Consider the following 23,358-nt stretch of genomic DNA (forward strand, 5'->3'; position numbering starts at 1 on the left):
ATGCAAGTGTCACAGTTTCTCCATGCTTGTTCAATTGCTGAAACATTTGAGACTGTCTTTTTATCGGGCTTTTCAAGGTGCTCAGTTTGTGCTTGCGTAGTTCAGAACCTTTGGGGAATTCCTTGTCCATATGAGCCTGGAGAGTGCTAAAATGAGGCTGAAGATTTGAAGCCTTGAAATGTGATATTGTAGTATTGCAGATTAAACAGAGTGATTTGCCATCCCGTTCAATAAAAAAGTAAGCATCTTCCCATTCTTCCAGAAATGAGCTGTGTTCATCCTCATATTTTCTTTTAGTTTTGCATTTTGCCATTTTGACTCGAGGGTATCAGTCTGCACGCGCATGAAATGTTTACTTATTTTCGCGGCATTAGACATAACCCGCGCAGATGACGATCGGTCACGTGTCAGACGCAGTGTAAAAAAAAAGCTGATGAATCAGTTTTTATATATTGTTTATTATTTGTTTTAATAAGCCTTGGTGGATTTGAATGTGTTTTAAGAGAGAAAAAAATAAGTAAAACATGAGACAATGCAAAGAGCCGCAGTATATAGAAAATATTATACGAGGCAAAGAGCCGCATTCCTATTGGCAGAGAGCCACCCCTGTTCTAGTGGGAAATGAATGGGTAATGTACTTATGGACGCAGGGGGTGGTCACTATTGAGCTCCATAGAGGGTCTGTGGAGGTGGGGTTTTTGCGTACGGGGTACGGAGGGGTCTGTGGGTGTGGGCGTGTGGATGCAGCACAGAGTCATACTGTCACAACATATGCCCAGCACATGACTGACAGCCAGCACACTTAATCTCATTCATTTGAGCACATCCATCACAGCAGCAGACACTCAGGGCGGCTCTGAAAATACCAGGCTATATTTGAAAATCTATGTAAATGTGTGAGCAGCTCGGTCAGTTAGACACACCATAACATGCTCTGAGGGACAGTCATTAGCATAGAGAATAAGCCCCACTGTGGCCCAGATGTCCTCATGAGCTGGGACATGAGCTGGGACACGAGCTGGGACATGAGCTGGGACACAAGCTGGGACATGAGCTGGGACATGAGCTGGGCCATGAGCTGGGGTCTGGAGTGGGCCTCAGCTCCAGCATAGCCTCATATGGAGTGGGCCTCAGCTCCAGCACAGCCTCATATGGAGCAGGCCTCATCTTCAGCAGAACTAATGAAAGTCGACAAAATGTCTGTGCTGTCATCTTTGACTCCCATCCTCCCTTCACCTCCACCCCCACCCCCCTCCACTCTGGGGGAGCGTGACAGCAGCGGAAAATGGTGGCTAAATGTGGCTTCCATGTGGCAGAGGGGTGAGGGGAGGAGGGGTAAGTAAGGGCGAGGTGAGCAGAAAGGGAAGGAGAGGAGGGTGAGGAGGGAGAGGAGAGTGAGGAGGGGTGAGGAGACAGGAGGTGGGGGAGTGGGGGATGAGGAGGGAGAGGATGGGTGAAGAGAGGGATGACAGTGCAGAGGAGGATGGTGTTTCCTCTCTGTATGTGACTGTATTTTGAACACAGAGCTCTGACACAAAGGGTGTCAGAGGGTGACACTGGTGCACCCTCAGACCCTCGCTCTCCTCTGCCCTTAGACCCTCGCGCTTCTCAGACCCTCGCTCTCCTCCACCCTCAGAAGATCGCTCGTCTCTGCTCTCAGACCCTCGCTCTCCTCTGCCCTCAGACCCTCACTCTCCTCCCCCCTTAGACCCCCGCTCTCCTCCGCCCTCAGACCCTCACTCTCCTCCCCCCTCAGACCCTCGCTCTCCTCTGCCCTCAGACACTCTTTCTGCTCCACCCTAAGACCCTCACTCTGCTCAGACCCTCACTCTGCTCAGACCCTCACTCTCCTCCGTCCCCAGACCCTCACTCTCCTCCGTCCCCAGACCCTCACTCTCCTCCGCCCTCAGACCCTCGCTCTCCTCAACCCTCAGACCCTCGCCCTGAGACCCTCCCTCTCTTCCGCCCTCAGACCCCCAGTCTCCTCTGCACTCAGACCCTCGCTCTCCTCCGCCCCCAGACCCTCTTAAGTGTGTGAGTTTACCTTTATCACACACAACTCAGATTGTCTGCAGTTTTTTTTAATGTACACTTTTTTCACCTTTCTGCATTTGACCCAGTTTTGGGTAGATGGGGAAAGCAGAGTGCCCAGACACAGGGAGACAGGCCCTGTACCCAATTACAGACAATGTAAAAGCAGCTCTCAAGTTCAAAATAAGGCTGCTGTGTCCTGTCGGCATCTACTTAAAAAGCATTTCTTTGTCCATTAATGAGGAAGTGCGTGTTAGCATGCTAGTTGTGACGGCAAACTCCGTTCTGGTCTCTGAGAGTTGTGAAAAGTGCTTATAAACTCAAAACTGTTTAAACTGTTTAAAATGTACTAGTTCTCTTTTTCACATTTTTAAAACAGTAAAAATCTGGTCCAGACACTTTAAGTAACTGGACTCACAAAAGTGCATTCGTCAGGCTGGGGCCTATAGGCCGAAGCTTCATTAATGTAAATGATGTGTCAATATGGCTAACCTATTCACACGTGTCAGCTGGCCTCTGAACAATGCCTCCTCCAACTTATGAACTCCGCCGCACCACTCCGCCAGTCCATAAAAACCCTGGCCCCTCCCCCCTGGCCCGCCTGACTCCGCCCCCTCCCCTGGACCACCAGATGACACAGATGGGGCGAGCGCAAACAAAGGCAGCCCCTCCTTTGTACACACGGCGCCCTTTCAAAAGCCATTCATGCAACAAATTGGGTAAATGTGGCCAGATCCCCTCCCTGCTAGCATCTCTGCTAGCATCCGTGCTAGCCTCCCTGCTCTTTTTGGGGCGCACCGTACGTCGCAGTAAGTGAAATCGGATTTATGTCTGACCTGGGGCCTCAAGGGGCAGAGCAGGAAAGCACACAAATATTTTATAGACTGGTTAATGCAAAACAGTCCTCCAAAGAAGTTTGGGCACTTCCACAATAACAGCTTGTTTAATAAACAAAAACACAATTTTGCCACAGCTGGGAGAAGATCTTTTTTCTTTTTTTTTTTTTTTTGTGGAAATGTTCATCCAGAATAGCATGATTTACTTGCTAGCTTGAAATGAAAAAGAGGCTAGCCCTGATATCTGATCATGAAGCATAAAGGCCCTTTAGCTTAAACTATTCTACGCAAAATATGTAAAAATGGTTAATCACTTTGAACATACGAAAAAGCAGAGGGCGCAGAAATAAGAAGAGTAAATGAGGCTAAAACCAATAGTTGCATATGAGACTCTATCAGAATGACTTTGGTGAGAGTGACTATATATAGACTTTAAAAACATGGAGGATCAATTTCCATAGCATTACATAACATTAAGATCTGATATGGATTTATTTTCTCAGCCAATATCAATATGTGATATAAGTCTTGTTGTTCCTTGAACCTTGAAGTAATTGATAACCCATATTTGCCTAAGTGGGTATTGAAACATATTTTTATGCCCACAAAAATAAAGTTGTAAGTAACAAAACAAATTCTCTCAGATCTTGCATAATTGTTCTGTTTATAAAATATTGGTATAATATGGTGAGAGATCCCCATCCTGGGTATCAGTGATCTTTGCACAGATTTGACTCTTCTTAAATCAGAAATATATTAATTTTATGAGTTTTCTGATGTAGAATATCAGACCAGCCACTTGATGCCACTTCAGCTCGTTTATCTCTTCCTTTGCTTCCCTGTAGGTCATTAAAGCACAGACCCAGACCCAGCCTCTTGTCTAGACCCTGTAACCTCCCTCCTTCTATAGGCCCTGTACTCTCCCTCCTCTCTGGTTCCTCTTAGCTGCACACTAGTGCTAGCACTGCTACTGCTATCTGCATACAGACACATTTGTCATCATTAGCCTGGTGCTGACACTCCGCACCCTGCTCCTCAGATCCCTACACCCTCCATTATGAACCCTTCAGTCCTTATTTAATCTAACAGTGGCTAATTTTGTCACTGCTAGCTTTGGTGGCAGATATTTTGTAGGACTAGGATGTGGTTTAGCTTCTTCGATTGGACTGGATGCGGGTTTTTGGATTGGTACTACTTTTTGCGATATAGGGAGAAGGATGTGGGGACAGGCAGGGTTGGGGTGGGGTTAAGGGGTCAGTGGGCAGATGATGACGACGCCCACTGGACTTTAGCTGGTGGTCACGGTGCACATATTGAGATTAATTGCAAAGCTAGTGCTAGTACTAGTAGCAGTAGTGGTAGCAGCAGCAGCAGTAGTAGTAGTAGTGGTAGTAGTAGTAGTAGTAGTGGTGATGGTGGTAGTAGTGGTAGTAAAATATGACCACGTTAAAGGTGCACTGTGTAAGTTTGTCCGTGGAAATCCAGAATGACTCCCCAGTATGGGGAGTATGTACCATCTCCATGGAGTCAAGCAGGTGATTCAACCAGGCCAAGTTATAGGTCAGATCTGTGGACTGTCACATCATAGTAGAATGGTCAGGTCTTTTGCGAAATTAAAACACCTTCAGTAACATAATAAATCAGCCATGGTACAATGTTACCTCCTCAAAAACATGCCTGGAGCTGTGTTTTGTTTCATTCACACATGTTTGAGTAACCTCGGTCTAGAAGTCCAAAGCTCAACCTTGTGATGTCATATAGTGGTAGTTTTCAAGTTAACAGCTCCTTTTACCTTTAGTTCAGTAAAGATTGGCAATTCCAGGGCTGAAATCATCCAAATGATTGCAGTGAAGGTGTATGGAGTTTAAAAACACAGTGGAGCACTTCCTATGGACTGGACTTTAGCTGGTGGTCATGCTGCACAGACCAACTTCACAAGGTGGAACAGAGTGTTTTCAGTTTGAGAGAAGAATATGCAGGATTTGTGTGTTGAACATGAGTGAATGAAACAAAACACAACTCCAGGTATGTTTGTAATAAGGAAACAATATTCGCACAGAAAACAGCGCAATAAAAATCTCCATGGAAACATGCTAGTTTCTTCTCCTTGAGCCCCTAAAGTTGTATTTGGAGTGATTCATGTTTGAGGAATCTTTAATCTCTTATTTTCAGGATGCCATTTTGCCAATTTACTGCTGTTTTCACCTCCAACGGTACATGCTCACTGTGATGTGTTTCTTAATCTGTGATACTTGTAGGATTTAGCAGCATCGTATAGCCATTTTGATACAAATGAAAAAACTGGGCTGCTCGCTAGTGTGATGTGCAGCTATCCATAAGGGGTGCATGCAGCGCTGTACACTAAAGGGTCCTGCCCACTAAAGGGTCCTGTACAGTAAAGGGGCCTCTACCCTAAAGACCCTTGTACACTAGAGGGGCCTGTACACTAAAGGGTACTGCCTCTAGCTCAGAGAAGATCTGACTGTGTGTGGTGTAGTATCGTCCTGTAGAACACGCTGCAGTCTGACAGCGGCTCTAGAACATGAGAATGCAACACAAGCACTTTGTGTCAGCACTAAGAGACGCTAATAAACACGGCACCGCTAGCTAGCTCACTCTGCTCTTCTGTACAGTCCAAATGTATGGCAGAGGCTTTACCTGGAATGTTCTACAGTGTGATTAAAAATACTCCCCTAGTCTAAAACTCTCCCCCATAACAACATGAACTAAACACTGTTGCTGTAGGGTTGTTAAAAGTATCGAAAATCAGATCCTAATAAATCTTAAAGCTAGTATTGATACTAAAAAGACCTTGACAGGACAGAAATGAACCTTTCCTGAATAGCTTTAGAATGATCTTGAGCTGTATCAGAACAAGTATAAGACCAAATAGATTAGTATACACCCATGGACCACTATGGAACCTACCTGGACCACTGAGTGATTACACAGATGTAAGGGCACATGGGAATAGAAAGTGCTACCATTTAATGTGGAAAATCACATTCTATTGTCTAAAGAAAGAGCGCTTTTATTACCTGTATGATCAAGTTTGAAATTGAAGTATCGTGACAGTACTAGTATGTCTCTCAGTGTTTTGTCATTCACATAAAAGTAATTAAAATAAAGTATTTGAGCCGTCGCAGTTTGAAGATGGAAATACACAATATACTCGTTCTCTTTTGTCCAATTCCAACATTCCCTGATCTTTCCTTGCATAAACTGAGCCACTGGAATTGTTGCCAAATGGATGCAAATAGATTCCTGTCATTTATCTTGAGTGTGACAGCAGCAGCATATTGTGGAGGGGAGGGGAGAGGGGATGGGGGAGGGGCCACGTACTGCCCAAACAATCAATTATCTCTGATCACTCGCACTCCGCTCTCACTAAGCGCTCCGTCACCACGATAGACAGCAGACGGATGGGGAAGCTAAAGATGCTAATGCTAATGCCCTGTGGAACATGATACAGTGGCTAGCGGAGCGTGCGCTATGAAGTTTGACAGAGAGAGAGAGAAAGGGAGAGAGGGAGAGAGGGAGAGAGAGAGGTCAAAACGAAAGAGGTTAGAGGAAGAATAGAATATTTATAATAATAATAATAATATATTGCTCAATTTTCTGTACTTACTTTTTGTTTTCATATGTCTAAATTGATCAAGTCATTTAAAAATACTAAAATATAAGTGAAAGTGTTCAGAGTTGTGTATATTCTGATGCACACAGATCTGTGTGTGAGAAACAATGAACAGTTCAAGAGATTCATTCTGTTCCTCTTCAGAGTAACTACACTTAAATATTCTTATTAAAACAGGAACTAGGAACCCAGGAAAAAGGAACCCAAACAAACATGGTGCCGCAGACCTCAGCCTGTTTCAGCTGAAATAACAGAGGGAAAGATGTTTGTGCTTTTTTCTCAATTGGATTTAAAGCCTCAATTTTCAGCCAAAAATTTAATGAAAAATGAAAAACATGCAAAATGTTCCAAAGTATGGTTTTCACTTTCTATTTCTATGGAATCATGTAGGTGACGTGCCACCCCCAGAAAGTTACACACTGTAGCTTTAACAGAAGTTCAAGATTTTTCATCTTTTTCCGCTGTTGTGATGCTTTGACCAGTCAGATTCAAGTATTTGTCATGATCCGCGTTTTCCCAATAACTTTCAAAGAGAGCTGTTCCAGACAGATAAATGTGTATACCCTACTTCAGAAAACTGCGCAGATCAGTCTGTCAGGCGTGAGGCAGGCATAAGGGGGGGCATGAGGCAAGAGTGAGGCGGGTGTGAGGCTGGAGCCAAGAGCCGAGCACGGAGCGGGCGTGAGGCGGGTGTGAGTGGTGAGGTAGGTGTGAGGTGTGAGGTGTGAGGCGTGAGGCGGGTGTGACATGGATGCGAGGCAGGAGCCAGGCGTGAGGTGGGTGTGAGACGGGAGTGAGGTGGGTGTGAGGCGGGAGTGAGGTGGGTGTGAGGTGGGTGTGAGCTGGGTGTGAGGTGGGTGTGAGGTGGGTGTGAGGTGGACGTGAGGCAGGCGCCAGGCGTAAGGTGGGCGTGACATCCACAGTATGTGTATTTTCACCTACAGTATAAGCTCTTTTACATGCCCTGCTAATCTGATCCATGAGTCAGGAACATGTTTTAGTTTGACCTTTGAGCCCCGCCCACTTTGTGCTTTTGCCACTGTGATATTGCACCATGACACAGAAACTACAGTCTGGGATAGTGACAGGCAGCTATTTCCTTGGTTCACAAATCTCTGCTACTGTGTAGTTTTCTTGGGTCAGTCTTTAAACTGCTCCTTGACAGAATCATGTGTTTAGGATAGGGTTAGGCAGTTTTTTTCCCATTCTTAGTAACAATGCACCTGATTGGATGAGATGCGGAGCTGCTGTATCAGTTATTACAGGACAAAATACTGTGTAAAATGAATGTATTATATTTCTTATTCAGCAGCTTTTACCAAACATAGCCTGATGTAAAGAGCATTTATCTCAAAAGAACACATTCAAATGATGAACAGACTCTTTCAATGTATTTAAAATAGAAACAAACATTAAAACCCAAACCTCTCTGAGCGTATCTCCAGTAGCTCTTGTGCATTGATCTCATAATATATAGCGTCCCCTGTGGTGCTGTGGACTGACTCATGGCTCTTGGCTCCATTAAACAGCTGAAAATGACCCCATTGAATAGACAGACTCCGGCAGGGGTCCTCCAGGCACCGCGGCCCCCAGCAGAGATGCCATATTGCCTGGAATAATAAAGCCCCCTTATTATTAAAAATCCCAATGATAATTTCATTTTGTGTCAAATGAAATGACAGCAGCGGATCCCCGGAGATGAGGATATGAGGCCGTCCCTCGTCACGTCTCAAGTGTCACAGACTTAATCCAATCCAACCCAAATATGTCAGCGCGTACAAGCACTCTGCCTAATCTGCACATTAGCCCACAAGCTAGTGGCTAAACTCCCTTTGTATGAGGAGCCAAATGAGAGCATTTTTAAAGGTACCACAATGCTTTTTAAAATAAATATTTTTTTTTTTAGCTTTCTCCCATATTATAACATTCCCTCATCAAATACATATCTGAAAAGATTTTATGCCATCCATGGATGTTTGAGTAATCTAGTGATCTCTCCTGGACCCTATTCAAACCGTTCTTACAGTTAGCAGTATGAACCTGTACATGGCTCCACCCACAAGCCTATGTCACACATGCTCCCACACAACAATTATCCATAAATATACAAAAACAATATACAAAAGCACAATGCATGCCATTGTGTTGTGATAGCGCTGTGAAGGGGGAGTGACTTAGCAAAATGAAAGTGAAACTTATAAAACATGTTAATGTATTGTTTTGGCAAATATAGTACTGTATTTTCAAAACAATAAAAGGAACATGGTGATCTAAATATGTTGTGTGTTACAGTTAATAACCCATAGAAGTCAAATACCCCCTTTTAATACACCATAGAAGTCTTTAATTGCAAAACCAGTGGACATGATGGTTGTTTCTGTTATAATCTGGAGTTTTGGTTCAAGACAATTATCCAATCAGAAACCAGAATGAGCCTCACATGACTCTCTCATTTGTGTTGCCAGTTCCAATGCTGAAATCCAGTTGTTTCAAACCTAAAATGCCTCTCTCTGATCTGAACCTAAACGTAGCACCTGCAGCCAATCATGAATCAGTGTTAGTCCGGCCTCGCCAGCTCAGTGAGTGAAGCTGCAGAGGCTGGCTTACACATGAGGCCTGTCCATATACTGAGAATGAGACACACTTGTATGCATCTCTATCTGTAGGTTAAAGCTCTGGACACAGGCTCAGATGTGACTCATCATTGGGATAAGTAGAACAAGATATGTATGTTACTATTCCCATGTGCCCTGCTCTTACTACTACACACAGTCCACATATGCTGGTATAAATCAACAGGATGACCTCCACTTCCCCTGCTCCTTCTGCAGCCTGACCCCACCCTCCCCAGCCCCTCTGCTCAGTTAGAAGACCCTTTGTGCCCCCAGCACCCGGCCACACTCCCCCATTCTTCTCCACAGCTCCGGAGCTCTGTCGGCGGGCACAGGGTACAGGGTCAGCAGCACTTATCCAGGCCTTTGGTGACACCACTCAGGCCTTTGAATGACTCACGCCTGAATGTTCGGATTGTTTGGCAGGGCCCTGAACACGCCACAGTTTTGGGGAGTTACACAGGAGGTTAACTACTGCGTGGATAACATGGCTGGAGAGGTTTACCAGTGTGCATATGTTAAAACATCACCAGGGTAAAGTGAGCGGAGAAAATGTGAAAAGGCATTGCTATGATAACAACTCTGAATTAGTGTAGGAATTAAACTTAGTAAATAAAATGTTATGATGATTTGTTGACGAGGTCTAAACAGAACTCAAATAATCACTGAAGTTTACATAGAACAAGCATTCCTTAGCTGCTCCCATCTGTGTTAAATATGATTGGCCTGTAGAACGTTGTGATGTCATCTGAAACATAGCGATCAGCTCACCCAGGTGCATTCTGGTCTACCTGCACTGGCCCACTGCCCCCTACATGGCCCACGCACTAAACCAACTCCACAAAAATATGTTAAAACATAAACAATTTGAAAAAATTCTAAACCAATTACTTGAAAATATGAACAATGTTAAAATATATACTGAATACTAAAAAACATACAGAAACATGAACACCAAAGAAGTAAATTAATTTGACATACACAAAAATAATAAACAAAACAACAACAACAAAACACCTTGAACATACATTTACTGTTGAGTCACTCCAGGCAGACGCTCAATAAAATATCCCGTTCACTCAGAAACCTTCAGAATGATTTTAAATCTGAATAAAAGTATAAAACTAAACTTTGAACATAACCACACTGAGCTATGCAGGGATCAGTGTTGCTTTTAATCTCTTGATATTTTAATATAATTGATCCAATTTCATCTAAACCTATTCCACAATGGATTCATGTGTTTGTGGACCAGGTTCCATTTGAAATAGTTTTATAGTCAGAAGTATGTTTGTGTCCTCGCTCACAAAGATCAGATCAAGAATTCTGGACCATTTGGAGACTCTTTTGGTTCTAAAGTACATTCGTGGCGAATATTTGCCATCAAACTTATGGTCTCTGGTTCATACCTCACCTGAATTTGAACTACTGTTGTGTCCATGGGCAATGCACTTCATTGACATAAAATGTTGTAAAACCTGCTCATGTGGTTTACTTGCATTTTGATCTCATCCCCAGATATGTTTAGACTGGCACAAGAGCAAAAAACACTTTATAAACTAACCTTTTAATAAGGCCTTAATAATATATGAGCCAATTCAAAATGAACAAATGTGTATTAAGAATGAGCAACTAGCACTGGTGCCTCACAGAAAGAAGGTTCTGGGTTTGATTCCTGGGTCCCCTAAGCCTTTCTGTGTAGAATTTGCATGTTCTTTCTGTATCTATCTGGACTTTGCATGTTCTCCCTGTGTCTGTGCGGAGTTTGCATGTTTTCCCTGTGTCTGTGTGGACTTTACATGTTCTCCCTGTGTCTGTGTGGAGTTTACATGTTCTCCCTGTGCCTTTGTGGACTTTACATGTTCTCCCTGTGTCTGTGTGGACTTTACATGTTCTCCCTGTGTCTGTGTGGAGTTTACATGTTCTCCCTGTGCCTTTGTGGACTTTACATGTTCTCCCTGTCTGTGTGGAGTTTGCGTGTTCTGCCTGTGTCTGGGTGGGATTTGTGTGTTCTCCCTGTGTCTGGGTGGAGTTTGCGTGTTCTCTCTGTGTCTGTGCGGAGTTTGTGTGTTCTCCCTGTGTCTGGGTGGAGTTTGCGTGTTCTCCCTGTGTCTGTGTGGAGTATGTATGTTCTCTCTATGTCTGTGTGGACTTTACATGTTCTCCCTGTGTCTGTGTGGGTTTCCTCCTGTTTCCCCCATCAACCTAAAACATGCACCACAGGTCAAATCCTCCAGCTAAGGTAGCGCTGTCCAAGCCTAGCTCAAGATCTGGAGCTGGGTCCCCGAGTGCTGGGACCTTTATGGGAGAAGTTCAAACCAGTTACCTCTGGTTAGTGGGCAGAAACTTAACCCAATGCACCTCCATCACCCCATATTAATATTCTTCCAGCGATCGATTTTTAAAACGCCTTCACAAAGTGCTACTTCCACGCGCATTCCAGCAACAATTCCCTCTTTTTCCCATTGCAAACCTCCTCATATCCATTACAGTGAACACAGAGGAACACACTGAAGACATGTGGACTGTCCAGACAGTGCTCTGACGGAGGCTGAGTTACTGCAATACCCGCTTGGACATATGCTTCGGATTACGAGGTGATAATCGCAATGAAAATCCCCCTCGCTATCACGCAGCAGACTGTGAGAGGGGCCCAAACGCAGAGCTGAGCCCAGAGACGGAGCTCACCAGGCTGGGGGAGAGGAGAGGGGAAGTGGGGTAGGCCTGGTTCTAATCAGGTGCTCTATACCTGCAGAGAGAGGTAACATCATCAAAGACTTTACATACCAAGAGCCCGGCTTTATGTGGGCATGAAAAAACAGATACGTGAAGGAATGGAAGCCTAAAAATACAAACATAGAATCAAAAACAGAAAAATGTAATGTTGGCTCACAAACTAGAAGGTAACTGGTTTAAATCTCAAACAAGTTTGCTCATCTTTATTGGGTAAACAATTTAGGTGTAAGTTTTGGACAAATTAATATTTTGGGTAGAGTGTCTTCCCACCAACCAGAAGATAACTGGTTCAGAAGTCTACCCATTTTTAGTGAATGAATACAGTCTAGGAAAAACTACAGTGAATAGAAAATTATAATTATAAGGTGGTGATGGTGCAGTAGGTTGAGTGTCTGCCCACCAACCAGAAGGCAAATGGTTCAAACTTTGAATTTCAAGCTGGGCCATGTTTACTGAATCAATGCAATAAAAACAACATAAGAATACACAGAAGAATATTAATATGTGGTTATAGTGGCAGTGGTCGAGTATCAGTTCACCAACTAGATGGTAATAGGTTTGAACCACTCTCATCCAAGTCTGAGACATAATTTCATCAAGTTCATACTGAAATAAAATCAGGACCAGACAAAAGCAGTGTGGTCTTAGGTCGTTCATAGCTTTATGAATAAGTCTCCAGAGGCTCCTGTTGTTTTCTACATTTACAAAAGACGCACAATTTAAAATCCCTCATGGGATCACACGCACATTCCCTCACCATTGTATTCAGATCTGTGAAGGGTCTTGCTCAAGGACACAACAACAGTATCACATGTGGGCAAAATGCTTTTGGTTTATGTGGTCAAATATAATAATAAAAATTATACGGAATGTATTTTTATTTTTATTTATTTATTTTTTTTTTTGTACATAGGTGCTTAGTATGATCTGACTGCGTCTTTCTTTAACAGCCCCGGTTCCAGAGACCAAAACCCGGTGCGTCTTCTGCCTGGTAACAGAGGACTTAATGGGGCTTGGCAGCGGGTGCTGACAGGCTGCGATCATAACGGGAGTCACCCATCTATCAGGACCCTTCCGCAACCTCCACAGCCGTGCACCCGCCTCACCACGTGCACCCCCTCGCCCCCGCGCACTCACCTGACCCCAGCCCCCCCCCGCCTCAGCCCACGTGCACTCTCACCCGTGCGTCAGAAGGCCGTGTGTCTGCTCAGGCCCGGGGCGTCCGCTCGGATGCTCCCTGTGCCCCGTCACAACAGCGCGGTTCACGTGAGCACAGAAGCAGCGCGCGCTGATCGGACGCACGTGTTTTGGAAGAGCGTTTCAAAGCCGACCCTGGTCTGAGCGAGGCCACGGAGTAGACCCGGAGACAGAGCGGTATACGGGCTACAGAAGAGCCAAACTCACGAGGCACCGCGGTGAGAGGAGAGCACTTGAAGAGAAGCACAGGGCACGCGCGGATCGTTTTACTCCAGCTTATTAAAATAATTTACATTGAAATGTATTATTTTTGTACATTCATATTACAGCATTTGGCACCTGGAATCACCCAAATGATGTAAAAATGGCGTTTTGGCAAAACCATTTATTTATCAAAATGTGTAGAATTATAGCAGGCTCGTTATAGAGTTAGAACAATATTAATTGTAACATTTGACTATTTTGATTAAATTAAATCAATCTTCAGTCAATTTACTAAATGGAATAAAGTCTTTTTACAAACTCCAACACATTTTACATGTTAAATGTGCCTTTATTAGACAACCCCGCAGCGTGCGTAAAAGTGCATACAGATAAAGACGGCCTTCCTCTCCCCCGGATATAAACCCATTTCAATATAAGGACAAAATATAGTACAGTAATCAACATGTGTATAAAACCAAAGACATACATTTATCATCATATTCCTTTGAGGAAAGCATATTAAAATAAATCCATAAAACGAGTTTTGTAAAACAGGCCAAACACATGAAGCGGCGCGCGTAAAATCTCTGCATCTTCACGTCCAAAGAAATGGATTTTTACGTTTGAGTTCGCCGCGGTTACATCTGTATTTTTCAAGAAAACTAAAACAAAACAGGACCAAGTCTATATTTGTTTTCTATTGTGGCGCGCGCCCTGCTCCATACACACCGTAGCCGGGTCGTGCACACACAGACGGCAGCATGGCTCCATACAAACGGTGAGCTCGTGCGTTTATCCCGGTCCCGTTGCGGAGGAACACCTCAGCTTCACGCGCTGTCCGTAGTCTCGTACCTGCGCTCAGACCGGGCTATAACGAGAAGGATTTGTTTTGGACAAAGTGGAGCGCGATGACGCAGCGCAGCGCTATTGGCCACACGGCTCCAGCCCCTCCCGTACATAAAGTCTGTCAGAGTGTGTGTAGTGAACACAGCAGCCGGCCCTATCGGGAGCCACACTCCTCCGTGCGCCTTTACGCGCTCCACACTGGCACCAACTCAAAGGAAACACCAGATTTTGGACAGAAATGGACTTTTGAGCAGATATCTGACCGGAGAGGGATGTGCTCCGCGGCACGGCGCGTTTAATGCAGTGATCTGAGCGAGGCACGCAAGCTCAGAGCACAACTTGTAGCCCGTTTTTGGAGCGGACGTTTTTCTTTCTAAATTGTCTTCTTTCTTCTCTAAAATTGGCTCCCGTACAAACAGCCGCGTTGGATCCCACGGCGTACTGCGAGACTCCGGTCTATAACCCGGATCTCTGCCCGAACATGATCGCCGCGCAGGCCAAGCTCGTGTACCATCTCAATAAGTACTACAACGAGAAATGCCAGTCGCGCAAAGCGGCCATCTCCAAAACCATCCGGGAGGTGTGCAAGGTGGTGTCGGACGTGCTGAAGGAGGTGGAGGTGCAGGAGCCGCGCTTCATCAGCTCTCTCAGTGAGATGGACAACCGCTTCGAGGGGCTGGAGGTCATCTCCCCAACGGAATTCGAGGTGGTGCTCTATCTCAACCAGATGGGCGTCTTCAACTTCGTGGATGACGGCTCGCTCCCGGGCTGCGCGGTGCTGAAGCTGAGCGACGGCCGCAAGAGAAGCATGTCTCTTTGGGTAGAGTTCATCACAGCGTCCGGTTACCTCTCTGCGCGGAAGATCCGCTCCCGGTTCCAAACACTGGTGGCGCAGGCCGTGGATAAGTGCAGCTACAGAGACGTGGTCAAAATGGTGGCGGACACGAGCGAGGTCAAGCTGCGCATCAGAGACCGGTACGTGGTCCAGATCACCCCTGCCTTCAAGTGCACCGGGATCTGGCCCCGGAGCGCGGCGCACTGGCCGCTGCCTCACATCCCGTGGCCCGGGCCCAACCGCGTGGCCGAGGTCAAGGCTGAAGGGTTCAACCTGCTGTCCAAAGAGTGCTACTCGCTCAACGGGAAGCAGAGCTCCGCGGAGAGCGATGCCTGGGTGCTCCAGTTCGCGGAGGCCGAGAACAGGCTGCTGCTGGGCGGCTGCAGGAAGAAGTGTTTATCGGTGCTGAAAGCGCTCCGGGACCGGCATCTAGAGCTGCCCGGACAGCCGCTCAACAACTACCACATGAAGACTCTGGTGTCCTACGAGTGCGAGAAGCACCCAAGGGAGTCGGACTGGGACGAAAACTGCCTGGGGGACCGCCTCAACGGGATTCTATTGCAGCTTATTTCGTGTTTGCAGTGCAGGCGCTGCCCGCACTATTTCCTGCCTAACTTAGACCTGTTCCAGGGAAAGCCGCACTCTGCGCTAGAGAACGCGGCCAAACAGACGTGGCGCCTGGCGAGAGAGATTCTGACCAACCCCAAGAGCCTGGAGAAACTCTGAGGTAACTCTAGTCCACACTGCGGGCAGCGGCCTGGACCGGCCTGGCCTTACCCGGAACTGCCCTCATCTCAATCTGTTTTGGCCTGATGCGGACGCTTTTCTAGCCTCAGTTTGAGCGAGCACCTTTGACCCAGTCCGCATAGGAGACGTTAAATTATTGGCCTGTTTTGAAGCGCTGGTTCCACGCGTGTACATGAGCTGTAAATAGCCCTCGCCCTCGTGCCCTGCTGTGTGTCGTGACCTCCGTTCCACAGTGCTCCTGTTTACGTATGTGACGTACAGCATCATTCCATCGGTTTTACTTGAATCTTTATTTAAGCCCTGACTCTGGTGGTTTTGTTGTCCATAGGCCGAAGCTCTCATGAGTCGTATAAATATAGTCTATCTCTATTCCATTCGAAATGAAAACGTGCACTTGAAACACACTGGATTTCACTTCTGTGATCTGATTTTTTATTCTGTCTTTCATCTAATTTAAAGAGCTAATAAAGCAGCTGTTTTATATTTGTGTCCCTACCTGGATTTATTTTTTTTACAAATATTTGAAGAATTCTTAAAAAAATCTGGAAAATATTTTCTATGTTTTCTCTGTGGGCTGACAGGACATAGAGCGGAGGTAATTTCGGAAAATTCGCGTGGTATTATGTGACATCATATGCACGATTCACTGGAGAAATTGTTGCATTTATCTTCGTATTTGAATAAAAATTATCAAATAAGTAGTTACCGTTTGAGGCCAACAATATACGTAAAAGCACGTGTGTAAAACACGTGCGTAAACAAGCAACCAGATACACTATTAGAAAATTCCCAAATGCGTAAAATATTTAAATTATTTTTATATTTTTATTATTATTATTATTATTATTATTATTATTATTATTATTATTATTATTATTATTATTATTATTATTAAAGTTGTATTATCGACAATAATTATAATTTTGATTTGCACTCTGGCTTAAACATGGCAGAGACTAACAGGTTGTCCCAAACCTTGGCGTCTGCCGCTCGGAACACCGGGTCATCTTCATCCGCCTCGAAGTAGATCTCGGTGGAGGTGATGTAGACGGTGCCGTTAGCCACGAGAGCAGGGGCCACGAGCTGCGCCGGGCTGCTCAGAACCACCGACCCTGCGCACAGGAACACGAGACAAGACTATGGGAGCAGTACCAGGCAAATACCATGTGCACACCGCGCGTAAAAAGCGCAATGGGTATTATTTGTATAGACCGCATCTCTAACGCTTATCTGCAGTGGTAGAAAGAGTATTTGTACCAGTACATGCACATTTAAACGGCTACATTTGTACTGAATTACAAGTAACAGTAAAAAGTTGCCTACGCAAGAAAAATACGACAAAATACTATTCAAAGTATCATACTATTTAATTATACACAAGCACAAACTCAAAATCTTAAAGTATCCCCCCAAAAATAACTGCGTGTGTGTGTGTGTGTGTGTGTGTGTGTGTGTGTGTGTGTGTATATATATATATATATATATATATATATATATATATATATATATATATATATATATATATATATATATATATATAGGGTGTGTGATTGTGTGTATCTATCTTATGTTTGCATCATGTGGGGAACACAGCCAATGTTCTGCTTTAACACTTTGAATTATCCGTGTAATAAACACACATGACTCTAATGGTAGACCTGCGCGTAAACACCCGCGCGTCTTGTACGAACGTTTATCCAAACGCATCCAAATGTTTGGGGTTTTTTTTCCTCAATTTGCTCACACTGATGGTAAACAAAACCTCGTGAACACATTTTATGAGCTGATTTTATTTTTATTTTTAGACGTATAAACGGAACTGAAATGATCGACATTTTAGTTTTTTCGTAAAATTTGAACGTTTAATTTGAAAACTGCTTAAATTCTTAACTGTGTAGTGCTCATAATACAAATAAATGAAACATACACTACATACAGTTACATGCATAGATCATTCACTTGTGTTTCATAAGCCAATTAAAATCAAAGTGAAATCAAATAAACAATTGAGGAGAATTCTACTTTTTCATTTAACCTGTGCGTAGAGTCGTGCGTAATGCTTTTTCCTATAGGTTATTTTTTATTTATTTGTATTATTATTATTATGCAAATCCACACGTGTATCAGTCCCTCTTTGTACGCATTGTTCTAACACACGGCTTTGGTCGGCTAACATCTCCTCCGTGTTCCTCCACTGCCCCATTTGTCTCCGCTACGCGAAAACCTCTCCAAATCGGGATATTTATCGATCGCTGAATCTCCAAAGAGCCACTTTAAAGTCTCATCAATCTTAATCAGGGGCCACTCGCTGTTCCTCGGCCGCTTGCAGCCGACAGTGTAACCGGAGCTTCGGGCGGAACAGTCAGGCTCGCTCCCCCGCTCCCAGTGCACCCTCCCCGGCTCTTTCTCTCTCCCTCTCCTTCTCTCCACACGTCTCCATTATCGCTGCTCTGTTCTCGCTCCGTATCTGGGACGACATCAGAAGCCGAGGTTACGCGCGCTATATAGGGACATGATGTTGTTCTAGATAAGTCCTTTTACGCGTATAGAGAGTAGTTAGTTTTATGTACACGGGACTCTGAGTGGGATTTAAAGCGAGACATGCCGTTTTTGGGGCTAAAACATGCAGAATAGTGAGTGAAAGGAGCAGTCTATAATGCAGTCTACTAACAGTTGACGTTAGTGTAGACTTACGTGACCAGCATAAATCAGATAATAATCAGATCACACATAATTACATCTGATTTTTGGGGAAGACAAAGTACAAGGAATTTTAAAATAATTATTTAAATCTTCATTCTTTCCCATTTCATATTTATCTCATTCATTCGCCCTTCTTTTCATCATTTTCATTGTTAAAACCTGCACACGTGAAGGAGCAGAGAGAAATCCGATTACGTCAGATGTAGGCCTGTTTACGTACCATTTCAGTAATCTGATCGCTGGGGTAATCAGATATCAGATTTTTTGTGCACGTGTAAATAAAATGAAACGTCATGATGTCGGTGCGTTGTTAATTAAGGACGCGCTGAGCTCCGCAGACGCCCACACCCGGCTCCAGGAGAACATTTACACATTCATTTTTCCCATAGACTTTTCTGTGTAAAATGTGTATTCAAAGTGTGAACGCTCAAGGCTGATCAGCTTTGAGGAACTTTTATTTAAATCTGTTTATGGAACTTTATAAATCAGCAAGTTATTAAAGCATTTCACAGATTTTTCCACAGATGTTTTAAATTAGAATTTTGGACTTTAAACATTATGGATAATAAGTAGCATGAAGCTGGTTAGCTTTCAGGTCTTAATAATTGAATTTACTTCCGGAAGTGGAGCAGGTGTCACTTTTGAGCTCTATATGACTGAACCTTATTCCGTTTATTTATTTATTTATTTATATATATATATATATATATATATATATATATATATATATATATATATATATATATATATATATATATATATATATATATATATATATATATATATATATATATATATATATATATTTACATTAAAAAAATTGACAGAATGCCTTTAACCTACAGTCTTTAAATAGTACTTTTACCAAGCGCAGTTTTTCACTGTGGCTTACTTCAAAATTAACAGTTTCTGAGTCTGGCTCAAACCACGAGCACAAATCATTATCACAAATCATTATGAACTCTATTTCATCTTTATATTTAAATCTATTCATTTAAGAAGTCCAGTGTTGTGCCATATACCGTATGTAACAGTGAAATGAGGAATGGAACTGTCGGGATTATAAAATAAAGGTGACATTACAGATAGTCTATTGTTAAGAAGTCGTTTCACTTATAACAAAAAATCTAAAGGTTTCATGTTTTTATATAGGAGAGGAATTATAAAAGGAAGAGCATTTATAGAGTAGTTTTCAGTCATGACCCCATAAAAACATTAGCAAATCCAGAGGCATTCACCATGCGAAATCATATCTGGATACATGGGAACTCTGTAGAATAAAATACAACTAGCACACAGTAGAAGAGCCATGATACATAAAAATATTGCAAAGCTGTTTTTATTAATTTCATGTGACTTAAATTTGTGATAATGTGTGTCACAGGCTTATCTTTTCTCAAGTGTGTGTGTGTGTATACACACACACACCCCCACACCCCCCACACACACACAAACACACACATCAGCACATTTGTTTAAGACCACTGCATACATTTAACATTAATTAAACTTTAGGGGGGTATTTTACTTCTATGGGGGTATTAACATAATATATTTCCTTTTACTGTTTTGGAAATGATATATTTGCCCAAAAACAGAGTATTAAGAAGTTCTATAAATTTCACTTTTGTTTTTGATGCTCTGAGCCCCCTCTCCCTAATGAATCAACTGCACATCATATTAGGTTTGTCAAATTGCTGTGTAAAGTTTTGTATCATGTTTTTGAATATTTATGGACGTAGGCTTGTGGGTGGAGCCTTGCACAGAATCTTACAGCTAATATTAAGGAGGGTTCGAATAGGGCCCAGAAGAGATCTCTAGATAACTCAAACATGCATTGATGACATCTAAAACCTCTTCATGTTTTTGATGAGGGAACAGCACTGGAACATGGGAGAAAGATGTTTCGATTTTGCAGAATACCTCCTCTTTAAAAACATTGGTTTACAAACTAGATATTTATTGACAAAATGTGAATGATTAAATCTGAAAATGGCCCACATCAGTTTACTGCTGAGAACTAGTTTCACCATGTAACAGTATATTATTAGGATTATCAGAAGTCCAGTGCTGGTGGAGGGGGAGGGGCTCGTAAATGGGATTATAGGGTGTAATCCCCTGGGTGCTGCCATCATTAGGCCCATGTGGCTTTAGTCTATTTACACTGCAATAATCAAATTAATGACACTTACCCCACAATACACAGACTGAACCAAAGCTTTTATTCAAATGAACACATTAATATGTGATGAGCTGATGGTTGGAGACACATACATATGATGTCAACACTGTAATCTTAAAACAGTTTGATATCGTGGAAAGAGTGAGATAAAACTGAAGGGATTCAGGTGATGGGACTGTGGCTCTCCCTGTCATTATGGGTCTTAGGCAGGGGACACTTAAGTTTGGTGAATATGTTGTGGTTCACTACACTACAAAACTGCATGTTCAGACCATCCTCGGATCAGCTCCCAAAGCCTCATAGAGTGACTCTTTCAGTGTGTGGTGGTTTGATACGCTCACAAAATCCTAGTTTACCTTCTAGGGGTAAAACTATGAATTATGAGAGAAATAGTTTGGATACTTTGGCTTTAAGACTCATGCGTGAACCTTTAATTAAATAACATTTAATTTTATTTAAAAAAAATAAATAAAAAAATACATTCAGCCTTTAGCCAGTTGGAATGTTGAGAATTTTTTTAGATACTTTTTTGAAAAATACATTTTGTGAGCTGCTTTGTTTGTCTTTAGAATGAAAGACTAAACATTTTTGTTAGGAAAGAAACAAAATGATAAAAATCTCACAAAAAGACCTTACGTTTGTTCCTTTGTCTAAACATAAAGTGTCTCTGTGCTAAAAAACATCAGGACCCTGTGGTCTGTTTCACTGCAGCCAACATATTGCTACAAACCCACACCAGGTTAAAAGGCAGGACTCTCCACATTACACTCAATATGTTTATATATATATATATATATATATTAATGTATTTATTTTTTTATTAAGCTTTAAAAAGCTTAATTTCAGTTACTTGTTTGGAAGTTTGTTGTTTATCTTCCCAGTTTATTTAGAAAAATGAGAATATGCCCATGATGAAACTAACCACAGTTATATGGCTAACTGTTCAGAGTACTACTATATTTTGAAATTGCTCTTGAGCCCAAGAGCTGCTCGTTTGAGTCCAAACTACAGCCGAGAACATCTTATTGAACTATTCTCTGCATTCTAACTAGAACTAGAGCTAGCCAGCACAAAATTTAGAGCTAGAACTAGAGTTAGAGCTAGAACTACAATTACAGCTAGAACTGAAGCTAGAACAAGAGCTACAGCTAGAACTAGAGCTACAACTAGTGATAGAGCTAGAACTACAGCTAGAACTAGAGCTAGAATTAGAACTAGAGCTAGTGCTAGAGCTAAAGTAGAACTAGAGCTAGAGTTAGAACTAGAGCTAGAAATAGAACTAGAGCTATAAATAGAGCTAGAATAGAACTAGAGCTAGAGCTAGAACTAGAGTTAGAACTAGAGCTAGAGCTAGAACTAGAGTTAGAACTAGAGCTAGAATTAGAACTAGAGCTAGAATTAGAACTAGTGCTATAAATAGAGCTAGAATAGAACTAGAGCTAGAGCTAGAACTAGAGTTAGAACTAGAGCTAGAGCTGGAATTAGAACTAGTGATATAACAGTGGTTCTTAACCTTGTTGGAGGTACTGAACCCCACCGGTTTCATATGCACATTCATCGAACCCTTGTTTATTGAAAAAAATAAATAAATAAAAATAAATAAATAAATAAATATATATATATATATATATATATATATATATATATATATATATATATATATATATATATATATATATATATATATATATATATATATATATATATATATATATATATATATATAATTATTATTATTATTTTTTTTTATTTTTATTTTTTTATTCAAGACACATGTATGTTTTGCTGGTGCACAAAATGAACCGTGCATTAACATCACTGTGTTCAAAGAATAAAACCAATAAAATGCATGAACTTACAACAAATTACATATATACCTTTTTACAAAGACATGACCTTTTTTAATTAAATAATTAAATAAATTCAGTGTGGTAGACACTGAAATTATTTAAATTTTGAACCTTATGTATTTAAATAATGAACTTATTGTATTTATGCTATTTATTATTTTTAACATTTTAACACACACCCATCACCTAATTTCCATACAGGGTCGACAACCTTTAACACGCAAAGACCCATTTGGACACAGTTTCCACGGAAAATAAAACACTGGGAGCCGCAAATACTTTTTGACATCTAAAATGAAGATAACATAGTATATAATTATAATAATATTGCAACAGAATAATGTAGGTTTTATTTTCATGGACAAGCCTTCGACACGTGGCAGATAAATATGGAAAAAATAAGTTAAGTGCATAAAAAATACAACTCACCAAACCGCTGCTTCAGAGGGAGCCATGCGCTTGTGTCTTTGGGATGAGGTGGACCCATCGAGGAGTGATGAGAGACAATGACACCTGCAGTGTGATTATGTCTAGTCTACTCCACAGTTTCTTTCAAAAACTCTAAAGTCTTATCTTTTAATCCCAGGTACTTAGTCTCCATGTGCCAAAGCAGTTTTGAAGGTTTCATTGCCTCATTTGTTTTTTCCGCATATTACGCAGAGCGGACTCTGCACGTGAGAATCACCTGTGGCGACAAACCCATATTTAAGTAGGACTCCTGGTATTGTCTCTTAAATTTAACTTCCTTTTTCTTGGAGGTCGTAGTCTCCTCTTCTGGCTCCTCAGTTGGCCTTTTCCCCTTTGTTAAAAACTCTCCAAAGACTTTTGTTTTGGCTCATTTTCACTCGCTTGTGGCTCTACTTTTGGGCGACGTGTCTGATGTGTTATACGTGATACGTCATTGCGGAGACAAGAGCAGATCTATCACAGATATAATAAACTTGT

At 42.3% G+C, this 23,358-nt stretch overlaps 2 protein-coding genes across 2 annotated transcripts in view; one reads left to right on the plus strand and one right to left on the minus strand.

Moving 5' to 3' along the window:
- Positions 1-23,358, minus strand: part of LOC117379826 (neurobeachin-like) — a 398,145-nt gene that overhangs the window by 126,808 nt on the left and 247,979 nt on the right. The window contains 1 exon segment of the mRNA XM_055226208.1: positions 16,654-16,815. Coding sequence (XP_055082183.1) covers positions 16,654-16,815 — 162 coding nt within the window.
- Positions 14,253-16,135, plus strand: LOC117380138 (putative nucleotidyltransferase MAB21L1). The gene has a single exon (XM_033976877.2). It carries the CDS (start codon positions 14,578-14,580, stop codon positions 15,655-15,657), a length of 1,080 nt encoding a protein of 359 aa, XP_033832768.1. The 5' UTR covers positions 14,253-14,577; the 3' UTR covers positions 15,658-16,135.

The sequence above is a fragment of the Periophthalmus magnuspinnatus genome, chromosome 13 (assembly GCF_009829125.3).
Source record: "Periophthalmus magnuspinnatus isolate fPerMag1 chromosome 13, fPerMag1.2.pri, whole genome shotgun sequence".
In the NCBI taxonomy this organism is placed as follows: Eukaryota; Metazoa; Chordata; class Actinopteri; order Gobiiformes; family Gobiidae; genus Periophthalmus; species Periophthalmus magnuspinnatus.

What these genes read in the sequence shown, in the direction of transcription:
- LOC117380138 (XM_033976877.2), top strand. Translation starts at nt 14,578, where the DNA reads ATGATCGCCGCGCAGGCCAAGCTCGTGTACCATCTCAATAAGTACTAC.